General features: G+C 42.4%; 1 protein-coding gene across 2 annotated transcripts in view; it reads right to left on the bottom strand.

Moving 5' to 3' along the window:
• The window catches only part of LOC114668302 (E3 ubiquitin-protein ligase DTX1-like), a 107,795-nt gene extending 87,059 nt beyond the window's left edge, over nucleotides 1-20,736 (bottom strand). Inside the window, exon 1 of one of the 2 annotated variants that reach the window (XM_028823965.2) lies at nucleotides 18,843-20,736. In XM_028823965.2, coding sequence (XP_028679798.2) covers nucleotides 18,843-19,068 — 226 coding nt within the window. In that variant the 5' untranslated portion in view covers nucleotides 19,069-20,736. The remainder of the gene's footprint in view (nucleotides 1-18,842) is intronic. The other variant, XM_028823966.2, reaches the window with a different exon arrangement.
• Between the last annotated feature and the right edge of the window lie 538 nt (nucleotides 20,737-21,274).

Raw genomic sequence — 21,274 nt, 5'->3', positions numbered from 1 at the left:
TATTGATACCAAAACTGCCTTCCATTTTAAAACTGAAAAAAGTTCTTTCAGGGAGTAGTATTTTGCCACCTTGCTCTAGAACATTTTATAAAAGATTCCCTTATCATTTTAACTCACTAATAAACAATGCCTTCATTATAGCTACACTAGTTCTGTTTCACATACTACAGTTACAGTGAAGATTTTTATAGATATTTCATTTTATTTGGAAACAATTAGAATGTTTTCTTCTTTATTTTTAATAAACTGACAGCGCGAAGCCAACTTGTTTTATATGAAATATTCGCTAATCAAAAACGATCTATTGACAGCTCATCAAAATTGATGTTGTCACGCAATAAATTTCTTAACTCCTCAATATATCACAACCTACACGAAATAGCAAATTTCAGGAAAGATTAACTGCCTAACAGCTTTGTTATGTGGTGAAAACAATTGTATTGTAAGTAAAATGACTGCAATTTTATGTAGAAACAATGAATTTTATCAATCTTCTTCTATAATACGCTACCGTGGCTGTTCATTTGTCTGTCCAGGATTTTAAATCACCTGTAGTTTGCAAACCATTTCACCTTTTGACTTGAAATTTGGTACACATACAGTATACTACGTGACGTCTACTATCCGCTTTCGGGGTGATGATTTGTATTACTCTTTATTTTTATTTTATTGTTGAATCAACTCTCGGCAGTGCGCAGCAGGGCGGCGCATGCGTATGGGAGCCGTTCTCATTCCCCACCCCCATTCCCCACCACCCCACCAATCATTCTTGAGGCAGATTGAAGACTTAAGTGCCAGTTTAAGTGAAAAATTAAAGAAAACATATTAAGTAATTGCAACACAAAAACTAACTTAATCAGTTTTAACGCGAAAAGAAGGCCAACGAAAGAAGAGAAGCAGCGGGCCGCTACGGTTGGGAAAAGAAGAGCTGCTCAGGAAGCAGCAGGCGCATCAACCTCTGAGCAAATGAATGCTAAACATACAGAGAAAGAGGTTGAATCAGTTATTTCCACTGTCTGGGTGTTGAAAAGAAAGCATCCACTATGACTCTGAGGTCCTTCTCATAAAGGTGTACTTTCAAATTTATTGCCTTCTTTTGTGTATTCATATCTAACATTTTTACATTTGATGTATAAAACTTTCCATTTACTTACAACAAATTTTACCTGCCACAAATACACCCAAGCCTTGAATTCTGTCCAGGTCCCTCTGTAGCAATTTAGCTGATTTTACATCATCTACCATTTCACCTAATTTAGTGAGCAGAGTTGAAGAATTGGCAGGTGTGATTCCAGCTACCCATGTTTGATTCCTGCTGCGGATGTCTCCACACTTTAGGATATACACCATTTTACATAATTTGACATATTTTGCAAAATTAACCAGTTTTGTTATATTTGTTTATGGATCATTTATGTAAATGAATGGACGGAAAAAAAAAAAGTCAGGATTTATTCCATTAGATTTCAGGTAATGGAAGCATAGAAACGGGAATACATACAGTAGTACAGCAGGTAAGTGATTCTTGTTTTCTACTAGTTACAAAAATGTGCTGTATTCTCATAATTCTTATTTATCATGGTGTCAGTGAGTGTTGGCATACTGTATTTAATGTTGGTTGGACATGCAAGAAAGAATTTCACTGTTCTCGATACATGCGACAAATATTAATACTACTGCTACTCCTCATTCTCACTTAAATTTACAAGCTTTGAGCAGTGACCAGATGAACGAGAAAAGAATAAAAGAGGCCAAAGTGACCATTCTTTATATTTCTGTTGAAAAAAAAGGAAAAAAAAAAACTCTGGAACAGGATGAGAGGTCTGGTAAACTAAGAGACTCTTAAGCGAAAAGGAGCTTTTGAGGCTGTGCTGAATGGAGGGCTTCAGGGAGGTCTGTGCATTTCATTAGGATGTACACTAAATGAAGAGGCGCTGTTGCTAGTGTGCTAGAAGGGAGGTCTGTGCATTTCTGGAAAGGTACAAATGCATCCCAAGGAGAGAAAACCCAGGTCCTAATCCAAAACAATCTTGAAGAATTATACCTCTAAAACAGGGGTGTCGAACTCCAGTCTTGGAGGGCCACAGTGGCTGCAGGTTTTCATTCTGACCCTTTTCCTAATCAGTGACCAGTTTTCACTGCTAATTAACTCTTTTTCCCTTCATTTTAATAGCCCTGTTTTTAAGGATTCAGTCCTCTGAATGTATTCCTTTCTTCATTAAATGAGAGCCAGACAGAAATGAGATGTGAAACGAGCCAACTGATGACCAGCTAAGCTGGGATTTCAAACTCCAACCAGTCTCTTAATGAGAAGCTGATTCTTGCTGTTAATTAAGCCCGTTATTTAATTCCATGGCTTGTTGCTGCTCTCATTCTGCCACAGCAGACATTTCCATAACTGTTGATTTTTCTGTTTTTTCTAAGAACACCGTCACAATGTTTTGGTAACCTGAGAGATCAACCCTACTTAGACCATCACCTTTCTTTATTTTCAGATATTGTGTGATGGGAACAGGTGAGCTGGTCACGTGGCGGCTCATTTTCTGTCTCATTATTGGTTGGCTACTAATTAAGGAAAAAGAGACAACTAAGGGGCCTGAGTCAAGTTAATTAAAACTAAGGCAAAAGAAGTTAATTAGCAGAAGAAACAGGTCACTAATGAAGAAGAAGGTTAGAATGAAAACCTATAGCCACTGCGGTCCTTCAGGACTGGAGTTTGACACCCGTGCTCTAAAGTGACCCAAAACTGGGAGACAACTTGGTGTCACCTAACCTGTAGGTCATTGGGGATGTGGGTGGAAAACCAGAAAAGGTGAAGAAGGCACTGCTGGAGGTAAGGAATTCTGTACTCTTCAGCAACGTTTTGATTAGCATTTACAGAATGTTAGATTTTGACATCATTATTTCAATTTCCATTAGTTTATACAGCAAGGTTGCACAGTCGTGCACGGGTTACAGGTAATGTCTCAGAGATCCAGAGATGTAAGTTTTAATCCCTTTGAGACAAATAATGCTATAGTATATTTAAGTATATATGACAATTGCTCACTCGGACAATTTGTTTTGGGGGCCCCCAAGAAGGCGGGGGCCCTAAGCTATAGCTTGTGTAGCTTATACGTAAATCCTGCACTGCTCCCCACACAGCAGCATGTTCTTTCCATGTTTGTGTGGATTTCTCCTCCATTACCAAAACGACATTCGTGTTTGTGTGCCTAAGCAGTGCAGTAGTCTGGTACCCCATCCAGAATTGACTCCTGCCTTGTACCCTATGCTGCTGGGCCAGGCTACACACCCTTCAACCCTAAACTGAATGAGGCACGTTTGAGAACGACGATTTTCATTAATTAGTTAGTTTTTACACAGTGATACTAACAGTACCTATTAATACAAGGCACGTGTCCGAGCAAACAGAAAGACAATATGGCATCACATTTGTGTCACTGTCTCTGCAAAACTGAAGTTAGATTTATTAAAACTGTTTCCCCCCTCTTTAAACATTTTATTCTCTATACAATAACGCCAGCTTTACAAATCATATCGCACTGTCTGAAAGAATGAATGGGCAACAGGAAATATCTGCACAGAGAAGGGCTTTTTGCAGTGTTCCTAAAGTGTAGAGTAATCGAAAACGTCCAATACTGCATTACGCGAGGAATTTCAAAAGTCATTCCCTTGAGAGGTTTCGGAACACACGCGTTTAACAGGCCGACATGTCTCCAGAGGTCTCCATTAACTCTGGCAGCACGACGACGCCATAACGGGCTTCGCAGATTGTGACGTTTTGAAGCTGTCAGCCAATATATTTTAAAGTAACATTTAATTCATTATTACATACAACAAGCATTTAAACAGAATGCCTACTTAAGGAAACATTACATTTCGATATCACTCTTTATAAAAGTTAAACTTCAAGGAGAGTAGCTCACCTCGACGTGTGTACCGAAGTAATGTCTCCTCGCTTTCTTTCCCACGGTTACTTCCACATAAAATTAAGAACTTGACACGTAAGACTATCAGCTATTAGCAGAAATGTTTGACAGAACACTATTTTGATAATTTTTTATTTCCTATTAGAGTGTTTTTTTTCGTAAAACAGCCAACTGTAGCAGGTTGCACGCTCACACGCGCGCCTACCACGAAGCCATGATTTAAATGAACGCTTCTGATTGGGCGAGACTTATGTCTGTCTGAGAAAAGCCCAATTTGGTTGGTAAAAACTACATGAGGCATCCAAATTAGCCCTAACTCATTGTCCAATCAGGTGAAGGCGGGCGTCTTCGCCTTGGAGAGCGGGAGAGGCGGCTTCGCTTCAAACCGCTTTGACGTTTCGTCGTTGCAAAGTTGCGAACGTGCAGACCACACTATTAAAAACTGATGTAGAAAGCAGTACAGTGAAATATAAAAAGTAAGTATGTAAATAAGTATTAATAATGATATGACTGCTACTCCGTCAAGTTTTATTAGCAATGTTTTTATGGCTTTACGAACGTTATCCAAGAGCCAGCTTCTGTAGCCGAGGATCGGACCGCCAAGGTCCCCGCCATCGGCCACCATCCAACTCACACTGCACCCGACCTCCTTGGCCCCTCCCATAGGTGGTGAGCCCATGGGATGGGGGACCCACGTTGCCTCTTCGGGCTGTGCCCGGCCGAGCCACCAGGCGCTCGCCATCGAGCCCCACCTCCAGGCCTGGCTCCAGCTGGGGGCCCCGGTGACCCTCGTCCGGGCAAGGGAAAACGCCGTCCAAATTTTTTATTCATCATAGAAGGTCTGCTGAGTTTCCTCCGCAGGGTGTCTGGGCTTTCCCTTAAAGATAGGGTGAGAAGCCCAGTCATCTGGGAGGGGCTCAGAGTAGAGCCGCTGCTCCTCCGCATCGAGAGGAATCAGATGAGGTGGCTCGGGCATCTGATCAGGATGCCTCCCACGTCCAACTCCATAGAGGAGGCCCAGGGGAAGACCCAGGACACGCTGGTGGGACTATGTCTGCCCTGGGAACGCCTCGGGATTCTCCCTGAAGAGCTAGAAGAAGTGGCCGGGGAGAGGGAAGTCTGGGCATCTCTGCCCAAGCTGCTGCCCCCGCGACCCGACCTCGGATAAGCGGAAGAGGATGGATGGATGGACGAACGTTATCTGATTATGGTGTCTTACTATATTGGAGGCATTGCAAGAAATAGATCTGAGCCTAGATTTTAGCTGTCTGCATCTGCGTATGAAATATTTTGCAAATAAAATTGCAACGTTAGTCAAAACAGTCTATTTTGCCAACATGTGGCTTCCCGAAATAAAAAAATATTTTCCAATGCACAAAATATTAAGACACCTGTGCCATGCAAACAATTTCTCTTTAAAAATGCACAATACTGAACAGACTTGAGCAACTAATTTTCTGTATTCAAATAAAGATTTACTGTGAAGGAGTTAAAAAAAAAAAAATCAATGAACAATTGATAATGGATGGATGAATTGATTTTGTGGGACACATTGGTGAATTATTATTAATTCTGATAAGTAAAACTTGTTGTTTCTTCCCACCTGTCACTCCTCATGGACCCTTTACCTCCTGCCACATGAACTCTTGCCCACTCTCTTCCCGTGTCTGATTTCAATTGCCATATAGCAAAGAGGGCCTTGCAAGTCGTTGTGTCCAGGGGAACCTAACTATTACTTCTTGGGTCCAGAAATGGCTGGGGAACTCCAGGGCTCATCGTGCCTGAAGTACGCTTAACGGCCCCAAGTATCTGTTGCAATCCTGGACTCCAGCCTTCTATTAATGAGTCAGGCAATACACCCATACACATGTTCAATATGGTAGTGATGTCACTGTGACAGGTTTGAAAAGGAAAACAAAAACACAGCAGGACAATGAAGGGATTGCAGAACAGTTTATTCAAACAATAAAAAAATAAATGAATGTAAAAGCAAAATAAATGACTTTGAACTTGTACAATTTACAATTATCATCACATACCCAGCAGAATTCCACCCTCTCTCCTTCTACACCAGAGTTAGGCAACGTCACTCCTGGAGTGCCGCAGTGGCTGCAGGTTTTTATTCCAACCCACTTTCTTAATGAGAAATCAATTATTGCCAACAAAGCATTTATTACTCAAGTGCCATTTTGATGCTTTATTTTAGTGGTGTCGCTTGTTTAAGTTCCCCACCCTTAATTGCTTATTTCAGTCTTAAACAGCTGCAATCCATGTTTTTAATGGCTCCTTATTAGCAATAAGAGGCAGATAACAAAGGAGTCAGCCGTTCTAACTTGTTTCCATTTATACCTGTTTGGTTTAATAGAAAAATGTGACAGACTGAAAATTTTCCGTTTTAGGCTTCAAATCATTTGGATGATTTCATTGGGAAGGAAAAAAATCTACGATATGAACATTACATTGCAGACTAACAAGCCATAAAGTTAAATAAGGTCTGAGATTGGCAATCATTGTTTTCTAATTAAGCAATTGGGTTGGAATGAAATCCTGCAGCCACTACGGCTCTCCAGGACCGACGTTGCCCACCCCTGCTCTACACCTTCTTAGCTGCTCCTCAAACAATCCACAAATCCCTGCCTCTGGTTTCCACCCATGTTCAGGGTGCTGCCCCTTTTCTTCCCTTTACCGTCAATCATATCCCCAACGTTAGTCTTACACGCCGTTCTCCACCATCCCCGCTTGACTCAACAGTCACTTTCCCTCCAGGTTTCACCCTGGCCAGGATGCTACATTATCATGGGGTACAAGGAGGCATCATATTTGAGATTATGGTTCTCCCTGCTGCCACCTAAAGACACAGGGTACTTGTGACAGGCTTCTCTTCATACTTACATTGGTGCTCCAGAAGGGCATAGTACCAGTTCTGGATGGTAGCCTGTTGCCAGTGTGCCTGCCCTCTGGGAATCTTAGAGCTTTATTTCTGTCCTGTATTATTACAGTCCCTGTTGGGTCCCCAAATATAATGTGTAGAACAAATGTAGAGAGAGATACAATAAAAAAATGGACATGAATAGCCACAAATTATAAATGATATGGAAGCTCAGTGATAGCACTGTGATATTTATTACATTGCCTTGTCTAAAACCAAATACTTATTTATCATACAAAATGGAGTAGATAGATAGAGATAGATAGATACTTTATTAATCCCAAGGGGAAATTCACAAAGTAGAAGTGGGCTACTTGCTTTCCAAAGTGGTGTGAAGGTTCTCAAAGACAAAGTTCCAGTGATACCATGCTCCAGGGCTGCACATTTTGAAAGGTGAGTGGTGCGTGCAGTGGTAAGAATGTTATAAACACAAATCCATGCATAAATATTCTGACCCTAATGTACTCCATTACAGGGATATAGGATGCAGGAGCCTCTCTCTAAATTAACCAACTCTGCCTAAGATGTCAGTCCGTTACAGTGCCCTGCATCAATGTAGAGTTGCCAATTAACCTAAGAGCATGTGTTCAAGATGTGAGAGGAAAACCAGAACACCCAGATGGAATAAAAAAGACATAAACACAGTGAGAACATGCAAACTTCACATACACGAAACTGAACACAGGAACATAGAACAGTTGGGCAGTACTCACCACAACAGTGTTGTGTTACCCGAAAACCAAAAATATATGCAGTAATATGTGATGGTACATTACTTTGAGCCTAGTTGTAGTAATGGTAATAGTACTGTCATGAGCATACAAAGTACAGTAAAATTCTTACTGGGATGTTCAACCAACAAGCCACTAAGAGAAACTCCTCTTCTTCCCTTCTCCCTGCCTGCTGTCTAGCTCCATGCATGCCACTCTAGAGCACCATGATAAAAATATATAAAAGTATATAACTTCATTTTATTTAATAAAAAACACAAATCAGCTTACACAATGTAAGCTCACTCCTGTTTCTGTGGAGCAGGTTTGATCTGCTAGATTTACCCATAAACGTAAAGAATGGTGAGTGAAAAAAGTTTTCCCCTTTAATATGCCTCGACTCTCTTTCACAGTTTTAAAGTGGACATTTGTCTAAACAACGTAGTAATGTGACATGTCCCGTTCTTCACATACTACATCTAAACAGTCAGTCAGTCATTGTCCAACCTGCTATATCCTAATACAGGGTCACGGGGGTCTGCTGGAGCCAATCCCAGCCAACACAGGGCACAAGGCAGGAACAAATCCCGGGCAGGGCACCAGCCCACCGCAGGGCACACACACACCCACACATCAAGCACACACTAGGGACAATTTAGGATCACCAAAGCACCTAACCTGCATGTCTTAGGACTGTGGAAGGAAATCGGAGCACCCGGAGGAAACCCACGCATACACGGGGAGAACATGCAAACTCCACGCAGGGAGGACCCGGGAAGCAAACCCAGGTCTCGTTACTGCAAGGCAGCTGCGTCACCATGCCGCCCTACACCTAAACATTTAACTTTTATTTTTTTTAAGTGAAACTCTAGCATCATGGTGCCTATAAGCTACCAGGTTAACTGGCTTATTCATGTCAGCCACTTTGTGGACACATCTTGTCAGGGGAGTGGAAGAACATCATCCTGGTATCATTAATCTAGCAGCCCACACTCAAGACTGAGAATTGCTGTACAGTGCACCTGTGTCCTTCTCCAGGGAGGATTAGTCCGACTTGAATGGCCTGCTGGGATAGTAGCCTTTACTCTTGCCTCCAGTAATACATAAAGGCATGAAGCTTTCTCAGCTTCTTTTACAATAAAACAACAGATTGTCCTTGTAGGATTTTGCTGTCCCATGCTGCATTTTACAACCGGAGGACAAGTGGCACAGTTTGCTATGGCATCTATTCGATATATGTGTACCATTTTGTAAAATGAGCCGTGTTCTAGACAAGTTTCTCAGCAATCACTAAATTAAAGTCACCTGTTCAGAAAGAGGCTATTTATATGTGTGATTTCTTTTTTGTACTAACTGGCGTCACCTCCATCTCTGTAACATATAGCACCTCTGATCATGTGTACTTACCACCTTTTACTCGCCAAAATTAAGCTCAGAGTAAAAACATCATTAAGATTTCTCTTGTGCTTGTTTTATTACAGCTTTTCCAAACACCGGGGGTGAGTACAATGATTACATTTTCTTTTTCTGTAGGCAGTTCTACCTTCTTGGCCTACCTTGTGTGAGCAGCATCAATTATACTGACACTTATTGATGCTTCTATCACAGAAGGCATTAAATGGTTGAACAACCTGTCTGGCTTTGACAGCAACACCAGTGGAGGCACAAAGGGGCAGACTGGTGTGTTTCTGCAGTGCCAGCATTCAGATGACACAGTATTTTGAGGAAAGTGACGATGGCCTTGTGTCATACTCTGTCCTCGCACAGTAAATGACCTTGGGTAGTGAAGCAATGCAAGTGAAAGATGTTAAGTGTTATATCCTGTTGGAGGCAAAATGCATGCATGGAGCTGGAGGACAGCCAAGGAGAAAGGAGGAGGAGGAGGAGGAGGGGTCATCTCCGTCTTGCTTCAGTGTAGCAGGACATATTGAATTTATAGCCTGCTTGGCCACCCGTTTGAAAAAAGAAACCAAAGATTAACCCTAAAGGCATGATCCCCACACTATAACATCATGAAAAATAAATATTTAAAACTTCCCTATTTTGTATAGTGCCTTTCACCATGCAAACAATCAATGATCAAGTGAGCCCAAGCAGAGTCCAGCAGTGCATGATGTGCATATAAAGAAACAGGAAGAAGAAGACTCATTGTCACAATAAAGCTCCTCATAGGACTGTTTAGTGTGCTCCTTTAGACACATGAGGACCCCCTGCACAATGTTCTGCAACGTTAAACACCATGTATGCTGCCAGTCTTTTCATTTTCCATTCTTAATTATGTTTATCATTTGACTTTATTTCCACAGGAAACAAACACAGAACAACAGTGGTGCAAGAGAGTGTGAAGAAGCACGTTTAGATTCAAACGGTGAGTAGCACCTCACCATAGTGACCCCTATCCTATTGTCATTGTTTCTGTAGTTCTATGACGAGGACTTTGGGAAGAGAAACGACCTTGTAAATTAAACTCACTTTAAGGGAAAGAGACAGCAGATTCATCATTTTGTATAGTGTCTGTCCATACAGGTAAGATTTTTGTCCACATTTCTAAATGGGAATACCTACGCATAAGCTCACACAGCCTATCAGTGACGGAGAATGAACTAGCACCCTGCTAATTTTACAGTATTAGCACCTTTTCACAGCTAACATAATCACAAGCCACTTCAAGCACATACAGTGGGGTGTTTATTCCTATTTCTACCATGTGAGTGCTTACAGAAGAATCACTAAGAAAGTCAGAGGTGGGGACTGAACCAGGGGCCAAATATATATTTAAGGTGGTCCTCAAACCAACACAGAGTTGGTTTATGTAAAATCATCTTTCAATAAGGACTATTTTTGTCCATTAAGGATAGCTTGCTTACATGTGAAATTTTGGCCTGATAGTGAAATATTTAGAGGTTGTTCCATTCTGAAGATTTTTACCCTTCTGCAGGGTTCTTAACTGGCTAAGTGATTAGTAAACAGTAAAAACAAATGAAACTGAGAACATTCTAGTACAAAGGTGTAGTTCTCAGAACATTCCAGTAATAAATGGAAGTTTTAAGAACATTCTAGGCGGCACGGTGGCGCAGTGGTAGTGCTGCTGCCTCGCAGTTAGGAGACCCGGGTTCGCTTCCCGGGTCCACCCTGCGTGGAGTTTGCATGTTCTCCCCGTGTCTGCGTGGGTTTCCTCCGGGCGCTCCGGTTTCCTCCCACAGTCCAAAGACATGCAGGTTAGGTGGATTGGTGATTCTAAATTGGCCCTAGTGTGTGCTTGGTGTGTGGGTGTGTTTGTGTGTGTCCTGCGGTGGGTTGGCACCCTGCCCTGGATTGGTTCCCTGCCTTGTGCCCTGTGTTGGCTGGGATTGGCTCCAGCAGACCCCCGTGACCCTGTGTTCAGATTCAGCGGGTTGGAAAATGGATGGATGGATGAAGAACATTCTAATAGTAAGCAGGGGTTTCTCTTATATTTCTAGTTTATTTGCTGTCTGCATAGAAATCTTTTCCCGTCATGGGAGTAGTGCTGTCAAACATCCCCTCGTGTTTATTGGGTCAAACGGAAGGTCTGTATACTGCACTATTCAAGCAAGTTCAGAAAGAATGGCCGTCAGTAAATCAAGATATATAGGCTGCAGATGACCTGTCTGAGGACTCAGTAATCTGCAAACTGCGATGTGAAATGCTTAACTACTTATCATGTGCTCTTGAAGCACATCAGCCAGGGTACAATTACCAGAAATTTTTAGGTGTGTCTCTTTTGTTTCTTGGTCTACACAAAGGCACACACATCAGACCAAGTGGATCAGAAAAAGGCTCTTATGTGTTGAAAATTTACGTTTTTAAAGTTCACTTCAGGATGTTTGCACATGAATCCAAGATTATAACACACTTTCTTTGGTTTGTCAGTTCTGGTTTTGTTTGACAGTGGAATGAAGCACCATTTACAATCCCAGCTCCTCTCAATGACATCAAATTTATATCATTTCTTTAAGACCTTCCCAAATTAGGGTGCTGCCAGTAATGCACATGTGGCATTTTCAAGGTACCTCTGGTTTTTGTCTGAGCATTTGACAGTCATAGCCTTTTTTAATGACAGGGTCTCAGCAGAATCAAAAGAAAAGATGGTACCGGATATTCCTTGACCTACGCTGATGAAAGAATCTGAATGGCTAAAGTCTGAGGATCTGGTAACAGAAAATGCAACACCCTTCTTTGATGTCCTTATGGAAAAAGGCAAAGAAAGGTCTCAGTTGTTTCTCAAGAAATAACCAGAGCAGTAGACAAATGATCCAACCTTTAATGCATTTTGTGAACTGTCGGCATCCATGACAGAGGAATAATAAGTCACAGAAAATTCCAATGACATACTGTCAAAGGATAAGAAACAGAAACAGTTTAATCTTCAAATGGTCGCCAACCATTGCAAGAATTTTCCAACTTCAAAGACAGTGCTAATGTAGACCAACAAGTGTGGAACACTTGTCTGCTGTTCAGTTTATATGGCATAAAAACTGCCAAATGGAGTGACCTCTAAATGTTAATTATTTGAATTTAAAATGTGTGTGTTTGTTATAAATATGATAAAGAATAAAACTAACCTTGTGGTGAACTATATATTTTATTATCACCAGTTCAGTCCCAATGCTATAAGCCTACCAGGTCTCATGTTTCAAAGATTCAAAAAGCATTACACCTGCATAGAGTTCACTATGAAAGGCACTATATAAAACAGCACATTGACAGGCTCAGTTCCACCACTGGTAATTACATGATTTTCCAGCACTACCCTTGTGAAGGGCTTTAGAATTTTTTTATGTGGGATGCTCTCAGCACTTAATCTTGTAGACCTCTCTTAACTCAGTTTGGGTTATGGGGAGCCAGAGGGCTTCAATGTGTCCTGACAACATCAGACACCAGAGGGTCCACTCACCCTTACACATACACACACACACCCCAGGGCCAACTGAGAATCAGCAAGTAACTCAACCAGCATGTCTGTGGAGACACAGGAGAAAAAAACTGAGGAATCCACACAGAGACATGGAGAAAATGTGCGAACATCATGCAGGACACAGAGCAAATTAAAAGTAACAACAAATCTCGTTTTACAAAAAAATAATAATAATTCCATGCCTTTTTAATAATAATAAAAAAGAAAATTATACTGTATTCTGCCTGCAATTTTCAGAGAGTTGATCCATCTAAGGAGATCCACTTGACTCATCCATTCCTCCAGATTGGAATGAGAATCGGAAGTGTTTGTTGTCTGTTGCCATGGCAGCCAAACATGCATATTCCATTAAAAGAGTGCCAGTAGTAAGACTTCTAAAAGCCATCCCCACATTATATTGAATTGTAGTCGGCGGGGATGTCAGACTTGACGACTGATGTTGCTGATCTCATCACCTAAGGATGTCAGATCACACAACTACCTGTATAAATTGCACAGGATGACAAAGTTCAAAATTTATTGTCATGTGCACAGTAAGGAAACACATTTCCCTGTACAATGAAATTCTTTCTTTGCCATTAACACCAAACGCCAATGGTTAACAAACCAACGTATAAAGATAAACATAAATAATAAGTAGCAAACAGATAATACAGTAAGTAACAGGCAGCATACAGTATAAAAACAGAATAGAAGTATAAAGTGTAATGTGCAGGTAGGTATGTGATGAACAAGTCAAATACAGTTGTGTGAGGTAGATAGAATGAGATGAACCACGGTTATAAACTCCAGTCAGTTATTTAGGTGTCTAATGGCCATGGGGAGGAAAGAGTTCTTTAGCCTGGAAGTCCTGCATCTCATACTGTATACCTCCTGCCTGAGAGTAGAAGTGTGAACAGTTCGTGTTGAGGTGAGTGGGGTCCCTGAGGATCGAGGCAGTTCTCCTTCGGACTCTGCAGTTGTAGATGCTCTGCAGAGAGGGCAGTGGGGTTCTGGTGATCTCCTCAGCAGTCTTTACCACTCTCTGCAGGCATTTGCGGTCCATAGCAGTAGTGTTGCCGTACCACATGGTGATGCAGCTGGTCAAGGTGCCCTCAACAATGCAGCTGTAAAAGTTGCTGAGGATCTTAGTCAACATACCAAACTTCCTCAGCCTCCTCAGAAAGTACAGCCGCTGTTGAGCCCTCTTGACCAGCTGTGTGGTGTTAAGTGTCCAAATGAGGTCCTCACTGATGTAGATGCCCAGGTATTTAATCCTGCTCACCCTCTCCACTTTAAGGTCTCCTCTCCTTCCTCATGTCCACTATCATCTCTTTCGTCTTGTCCGTGTTGAGGGTGAGGTTGTTGTCCTCACACCATGACACCAGACTGACCACCTCCCTCCTGTAAGCCACCTCATCCCATGCCAGTGATGCATCCTATCACTGCGGTGTCGTCTGCGAACTTTAGGATGATGTTATCTTAGTGGGGGGCGACACAGTCATGTGTGAACAGGGTGCAGAGGATGGGGCTGAGGACACATCAAATGAAACATCACAGCACTGTTTCACATTTCCAAAAGTATCGCAAATTCACTCATTTTTTCTGAGAGCATGCTGCCTGATTGCATCTGTGCTGTGCAAAGGCTATACAGGTATGGACCTTTTTCGTCATTCTGTCATAGTTCATAAAACACACAACATTAGAGACACAAGTCTGTCTTCTGTTTGTGAGGTCCAAAATTCTTGTTTCCTTGCAGCTGCACTACATGCATTGTACTTCCTGGTGAGCACTCATTGGTTGTCAACTCTCATATACACACACATTCCACACCTACAACTTATTCAAAATGGTGGTGCATTGTGACAGTGCTTCAAGTGTGGGCAAGGGTAAAAGAAGTTAAGAAATTTGAGCAACAACAGAAGACAATTCAATCCATCAGGTTCGCTTGTTTATTTAATAGCTAAGCTGTCCCAAAGTCTTATCCAGATTCTTTATGAGATCCAGGTACTTCTTAAAAGAGAAAATCCTCATGAAACGCGGCCTGACCTTGAGCCTGGGTGCAAATCAATACATGGACTAACAAAAATTAGACACATAATTTGAATGGTTTTATAAATGTGCCAGTTGACGTGATTATCAGTTGTTGGCTATTATGAAAACAAAAATACTGAAAGACCCCCTATAATAAGAAAGGCTATTTGGAGGATGGAATAACCCTGCTAAACAGTGAAGGGGACTTGGCGTTCATTACTCTATACCGCACACAGTAGTGTACAGAGTGCATTTAATTTCAAAGCATCAGCTAAATGATCTCTAAACAAAAAACAAGAAGTACCAAGGCTCTCAAAACAGGAACAAATAGGAAACAAGTTGGCACACTCACATATCCCAGTGGTCATCATTGATGGCTTTGGGCATCCAGCTAGAGAGTCCCAAACAGCTGTCCAGTTGTTGCTTTGCGTTGAAAGGCGTGGTGATGGCATACACCTTAAGCACGCCAGAACCTTCTCATTAAAACTAAAACACAACTGGGGGGACGCAGGCGGGATATTAGCTAGCGGGATGTGACTTAAAATCCATTCCATCCTTGATTTAGAGCCATGAAGGGCAACCAATTACTCAGGCTGCCCGCTGCTATGCCTGGTTCAATGCCAGAGCTTCAAATCTTGCTGCTCTGTCACCAATTTAATATGGCCTGGCTTTTGTTTTAGTTTGGCGGCCTTCCAGCAGTTGGCCTGCTGTCTCCTTTGCTCCTGTTAAGCACTCAGTGGTGATGTCTGCCTGTATAGGATGCTATATGGAGCAGAAGAAGGGGACTTATCACATAAAACAACTATTCAGTTAAAACTATAATCTAAAATAACTTCCAAAGCACTAGTGCATTACTTCTAGGGTGTAAAGTTCAGGTCATGGTGAATACCACACAAAGGAACTTTCTAAGTCTGTTACAAATTAAATCAAATTTCTAAAACAGGTTTACTGACTGAAATTAATAATGCATATAATACTGTGCGTCAGTGGCTGTGTCATTGGTGATTAATACAGTGAACTTCATTGTTATATAGCACCTTTCAAAACAGAATACCATCTCTAGGTTTTTAGGGGTGTTGTGGGCCTTAAGATGCAAAGTGACTCATTGAGGGATACTTTGTGTCAGCAGTGGGAACTAAACCAAAGACTGTCTGGTTTTACATAGAGACTGTCCATAGTGAATACAACTTCAAGCCACTTTACAATTATGCTATAACTGTTTTAGTATTTCTAACTTGTCAGCCTCAGCATGTAATAATGGATCATTTAAAATCAAAAAGTGAGTTGATGGTGAGGCCTCAAACAACATTTCAGTTTTAAATATAGAGACTTTCCATAGATAGATCTAGATAGATAGGCTCATAGATAGATAGATAGATAGATAGATAGGAATGAAACAATATGATAGATACATACAGTAGATAGATAAACATTGTTCCCAAGAGAAAATTAAAATGTTACAGAATATACATAGTACTTTATTTTTCCCCAAAGGGGGAAATGTAGCTTTTTATTGGTAAAATACAATTGGTGGTGTATTTCCATTTTGTAAGACATACCAAGTGAATAGCTCAATCTGGGTCACTCAGCGAGACTTGTGAGGAATGAACTGGCATCTCTTTGGTTTAATATAGTGTTCTTCCATAGGTGCTCCCTAAGCTCTATACAGGTACAGTGTAACGGCAAACATAATTCTACTTTGGGGGCCTTAGCAAGTAAAAAAAGTTACTCATTCAGGGTCACACTGTAAGTCTGTAACCTTCTGGCTTTTTATATCACCTTTCCACACTGAGCACCATATTTAGTCTCTTTTCAGGTTGAGTGTAACTGTTTTCCAGTTTCTGTTTTTGAGCCTAAGCAAATCAAATGATTCATTCAGTGTCACACAACGAGACTACAGTGGGGAATGAACTGATGTGCTTATTATTTTATGTAGCGCCTTTCTACACTGCACACTGTATCTATGCTCTTTACACATAAAATGCAGTAGCTTTCTTATCTCTTTCTCGAGAGCTTTGACAAGTTGAAAGACCCATTAACAGTCACACAGTGGTGAGGACTGCAGGCAAACCGCCTGTGCTTCAGAAGAGGTCGTAAATCTGAAGATAAGCATGTTCAGGCCCAGCCAGTACTTGGATGGGAGACCCTCTAGGAAAAGCTTGGGTGCTGCTGAAAGAGATGTTGGTGAGGCCAGCAGGGGGCGCTTACCCTGTGGTCTGTGTGTGGATCCCATAGCCCCAGTGTAGTGATGGGGACACTGTGCTGTAAAAATGGCTCCATCCTTCAGAGGAGACATAAAGCCAAGGTCCTAACTGTCTGTGGTCATAAAAGATCCCTGGGCATCCTTCATAAACAGTAGGGTGTACCCATATGTCCTGACTAAATTACCAACTACTGTATGGCTTTGTCCATTCTGACCCCCTAATCATCTCCAGTTTCTAATTGGCTTTATCTCTCACCCTGTCACCACCTAATAGCTTACTGTATGTGTGGTGAGCACACTGGATCATCATCCAGGTAGGTTATACACACTGGTGATGCTTCAAGTGGTTTCTCCCTGTCTATGTAAAGCAATTTGAGTAGCAAGAAAAGCCAAATTTAATTAGAGAAAAGAATAAAAGACTGAACCAATGTCCTTTTTGGTTTTAAATAGCACCTTTCTTCAGTGAACACAGTCCCTAGATTGATAGCTGTATTGATATTCCTACCTCATGAGTCTTAGCCTATAACTTAGGATGACACAACGTGTAAATATATATGTGTGCATACACACACACATTTATATATATATATATATATATATATATATATGTATGTGTGTGTGTGTGTGTTAGTAGCGCCTTTCCACACTGAATGTCATAACAAGGCTCTTTTCAGGCACAATACAACACTTTGTGAGCCTTTTCACTGATGGGAATTGAACCAGCTACCTAATGCTTTACAGCAACTAGCAGTTGACCAGAGGCAGGCACAACTTTCTCCCCAACACTGGCACCCCATCCAGAGCCAGATTCTGCCAATTACCCAAAGCTGTAGGGGTGGCCCTGAATCAGATGAGCAGATGTGTTGCAAAGCCTCCTGCTGTCAGTACAGCATCCCCCTTGTGACAATACACTTTACTACCAGGATTGTCAATCCTTGTAATGCAGCCATACCTGCCTCTACTTGACCCTTGATAGTGGTGGCATGAATTCTGGTTACTTCCAGAATGCACAAATTGTACTGGGCTCAAGTCCATTGCGAAGGACAACCTTAGGGCACAAATGGAACCAGGGTCCTAGTACTGTTAGCTAAGAAATTCAGTAATGATACTGCGTAAGAGGGATTTTGGTTTGCCTCACCAAAATATGGTCAATTGGCTGGAACTGTCATAAAATATATCATTCACATATTTGCTCACCCTCTGCCAAGTTACAGTAATTCCAATCTTAAGCCCCTGTTTTGGCTGTCACCATTCATCCATTTTCTTGTCCAGCTTACAATCATGAGGACTGAATGGAGCAGTCCTCTCCACTACAGACGGATGTCAGCCTGTCATGATATATACATGCAGAATAGACTTTACAAACTGCGTTCATGGTATTAAAGCCTGGTGAAAAGGGGCAGGGGGATGCCGCAAATCCACACTGGAAATGACTGGATAGCACCTGCACTATTAAAAGTAATAGATCTGCAATGGCTCTTTACCAGGTTGTGTGGTTCTTCATCAAATTCTTGCTTGACAAAGACACATTTCATTCTGGGAGGGGGTCTTTGGTATGAAATTGGTTCTTTAGATTTGAAAAGGTTCCTAATATGTGGATAACATGGAAAACTTTAATGTATGGTAGGCTCCCAAGCAGGATTACTAACAGATTAGAGTAAACCTAAATTTAGCCAGTGTTATGGATAGTACGACAATAAAGCCACTTGACTTGTGAGAGTCCTTTAAAATCTGGAACCCGTCGGGATTTCACAAATTGGTTATAAATTTACAGAATATGTTATGGATCTAAATAAAAAGTTCTTCTTGGAAACTTCATGTGGATGGTTCTTTAAGAACCAAAAATGGTTCCCCTGCGACATCACTCTGAAGAACTGCTTTGGCAGCTTTATTTTTAGGAGTGGTAGGAAAAGTGGAAAAGGATGCTTCCCATCCACCCCAGGTAGGAAATGAACTAACTAGGCAGTCCAAATACAAACAATTTACTTAAAAAAAGCTATCAGTCTGTATTTGTATAGCGCCTTTCACGGAGCACACCATCACAACACGATACCAAGCAATGCAATATAAAATCACAGAGAACCATTGAAGAACACGACGAGCAAGGAGCGAAGCCACTTACCTGTGTCCTGTCGGAACTGGTGCATGGATTGCAGGTCGATGATGTAAGGAGCCAGCTGGGGGTCCACCTGCCCCAGGACGACAGTGCCCCGTGGGTCCCCTTTGAGGACGTTCTCGATGTGGTGGCACACTGCAGCGCTGTAGGGTCGCCATCTGCCGTGCTCGTTGAGCCACTCCCAGACCACCACACGGGCCAGGTTCTGTGAGGGGTACCCCACGGACAGCATGTCTAAATTGTTTTCCCGTTGATTTTCCTTCACGGGATCACCTGGCAGCAGACAAATCCCACCGGGAACATCTCCGCTTGTCCGTGTGAGCCCAAAAATCCAAACTTCCCTGCAGGCTCCGAAAGACCGCGGTGAGAATCCAGAGAAGTCCGGCAGGCTTTGCTCACACCTTAGCGATTGTAGATGTAGCGCTGAACTGCCACTAGAAACAGGTGGCACTAAGCGACTGGGCGCCGCGCCTCGGTGCAGGTGGGCTCGGACGATCGAAACCCCTGTCGATGTTCTTATTTCCTCGAGAACATGCAGAAATCGTTCCCGCTATTTTTCCCTTTCTTTCTTATTGCAGGTATCCGCTCCGCTCGCCTCTCGTTCTCGAGTCACAGCGCCATCATAATCCCCCCCACCATCCGCCGCACCACCACAAACACCCCTTTAAAAAATGAAGAAATGCGGCGACAGAACAGTTAAGCGTGATCCCATCAGAGTGTTAATCGCTGCGGCATGTTGTGTCCCAGGCTTGTCTTGATGTCCCCCTCTCACACACACACGGCGCAGTGTCTCCTCTGTAGAAATGTAAAAATGGATGTTTCGTCAAAAGGCTCGCAAAAAGGCGACACTCGGCTCCGAGCGTTCACCTGGCTGTCAGCTGATGCGGAGCGCTGGGGAAGGGGGCGGGGGCATTCATTAGAGAAATGCCCCAGCTAACCCCCGCACCGGAGGATCCCCCGTTGTTCGTATCCTCGGCTTATCTGTGGCGTTGTGCTGTAAGCAGCTGGTCGATTTGTTTCGTTTTTTTTCGTCTTCTCTCCCAACCTTCGCGTAAATCCGCTTTGATCAAAAACAGACGAGAAGTCGATCCGTTTTTACATTACAATACTCGACAAAAAAACTGCGCTAGAGGAAAATGAAAAAACAGGCGCAGGCATACAGGGTCAGCCGAGGAGACTGAGACGAATGTGCGCACCGGATAAGCGCCGCGGTTCAGTAACGTGGTCACCTTACGGAGGCACTTGTGTCCCTCGTCCTGCGGGGAACGGAACGGACAGGGCTCCAAGAAGTCGTTTAATTCAGTGCGATCGAGACCACCCTGCGTACACCGAGTTGTAGGTATAAAAACGAGATTCGTCGCTGCCTGTGTTTCACGTTTCTAGCTTTTGTCAGTAGACTGCAAAGACGCGATGTCAGCTTACACGAGGCTACGTGCGCAGAAAATCAAACAAAACTTGGCTCGGTTGTCTCACCCCCGCAGTCATCCCTGCGACGTGTCTGTGTCTGTTTTTTGGAATACGGATACTACCTACATCATAAAGGCGCTATATTAAAAAAAGTTCTGATTTAAAAATAACGGGGGCCTCGAGGCAAATAATCTTTTAGTATTACAGGTGTAAACCTAAGCAATACATCTCAATAAAGACTCGTAATATCAATGCCGCACCTGGGTGCTGTAGTCGTGTGAGTTTTAAATTTGTATTTGTTCTCATATTCGCAGGACGAGCAACGCCCCTTTCTCGGCAGTCCAATAGATTTTCACATGTGAAACTAGTTGGGACACGCCCATTGATTTAAAAGCGGGCATGTGGTTGGGGTTAGTAGGCGTGTCCACGCGCGACGTTACTAATGCTACCCCGCGTTCTATCCTTGGGGTAGATATGCTCAGTTGGGACAGCTTCGGGTTTATGTTAGCTAGTGACCCGCTAATGCCGATAAATCAATACGTGGTGTACCACAAAAGAGTGAATAACTGGCGCCCCCTCGCGGTCTCACAGTAGTTTCAGATTCAAGACAGTTTCCTACTGATGTTAATTTACTTTTATTTCGTTTTCGGAATTCGCTTCTATACACGTATTGAGGAAATACAAACATTAGGGAATACGTTATTATTAGCACTTGGCTGACGAGTTCAGCCAAAGTGACATAACATTTCAGATACAATTGGAAAAACAGAAGAAAGGTACACAGACGGGTAAAGTGCCTGGCTCATGGTCACACTGTGTCAGTTGGGAAATTAGAATCCACGACTTAAGGGGCTGAAATCCAAAGCCTTAACCACAACACCGTACTGCCTGTCGGCTTCCACGTCCATTCATCTATCTATCTATCTATCTATCTATCTATCTATCTATCTATCTATCTATCTATCTATCTATCTATCTATCTATCTATCTATCTTCCTAAGTCGCTTGTCTAGGGAATGGTCACAGAGCAG

This window comes from Erpetoichthys calabaricus, chromosome 18, assembly GCF_900747795.2.
Source record: "Erpetoichthys calabaricus chromosome 18, fErpCal1.3, whole genome shotgun sequence".
Lineage (NCBI taxonomy): Eukaryota > Metazoa > Chordata > Cladistia > Polypteriformes > Polypteridae > Erpetoichthys > Erpetoichthys calabaricus.
Note: the sequence above shows the minus strand (reverse complement) of the source record. Positions and strands in the feature narration are given on the sequence as shown.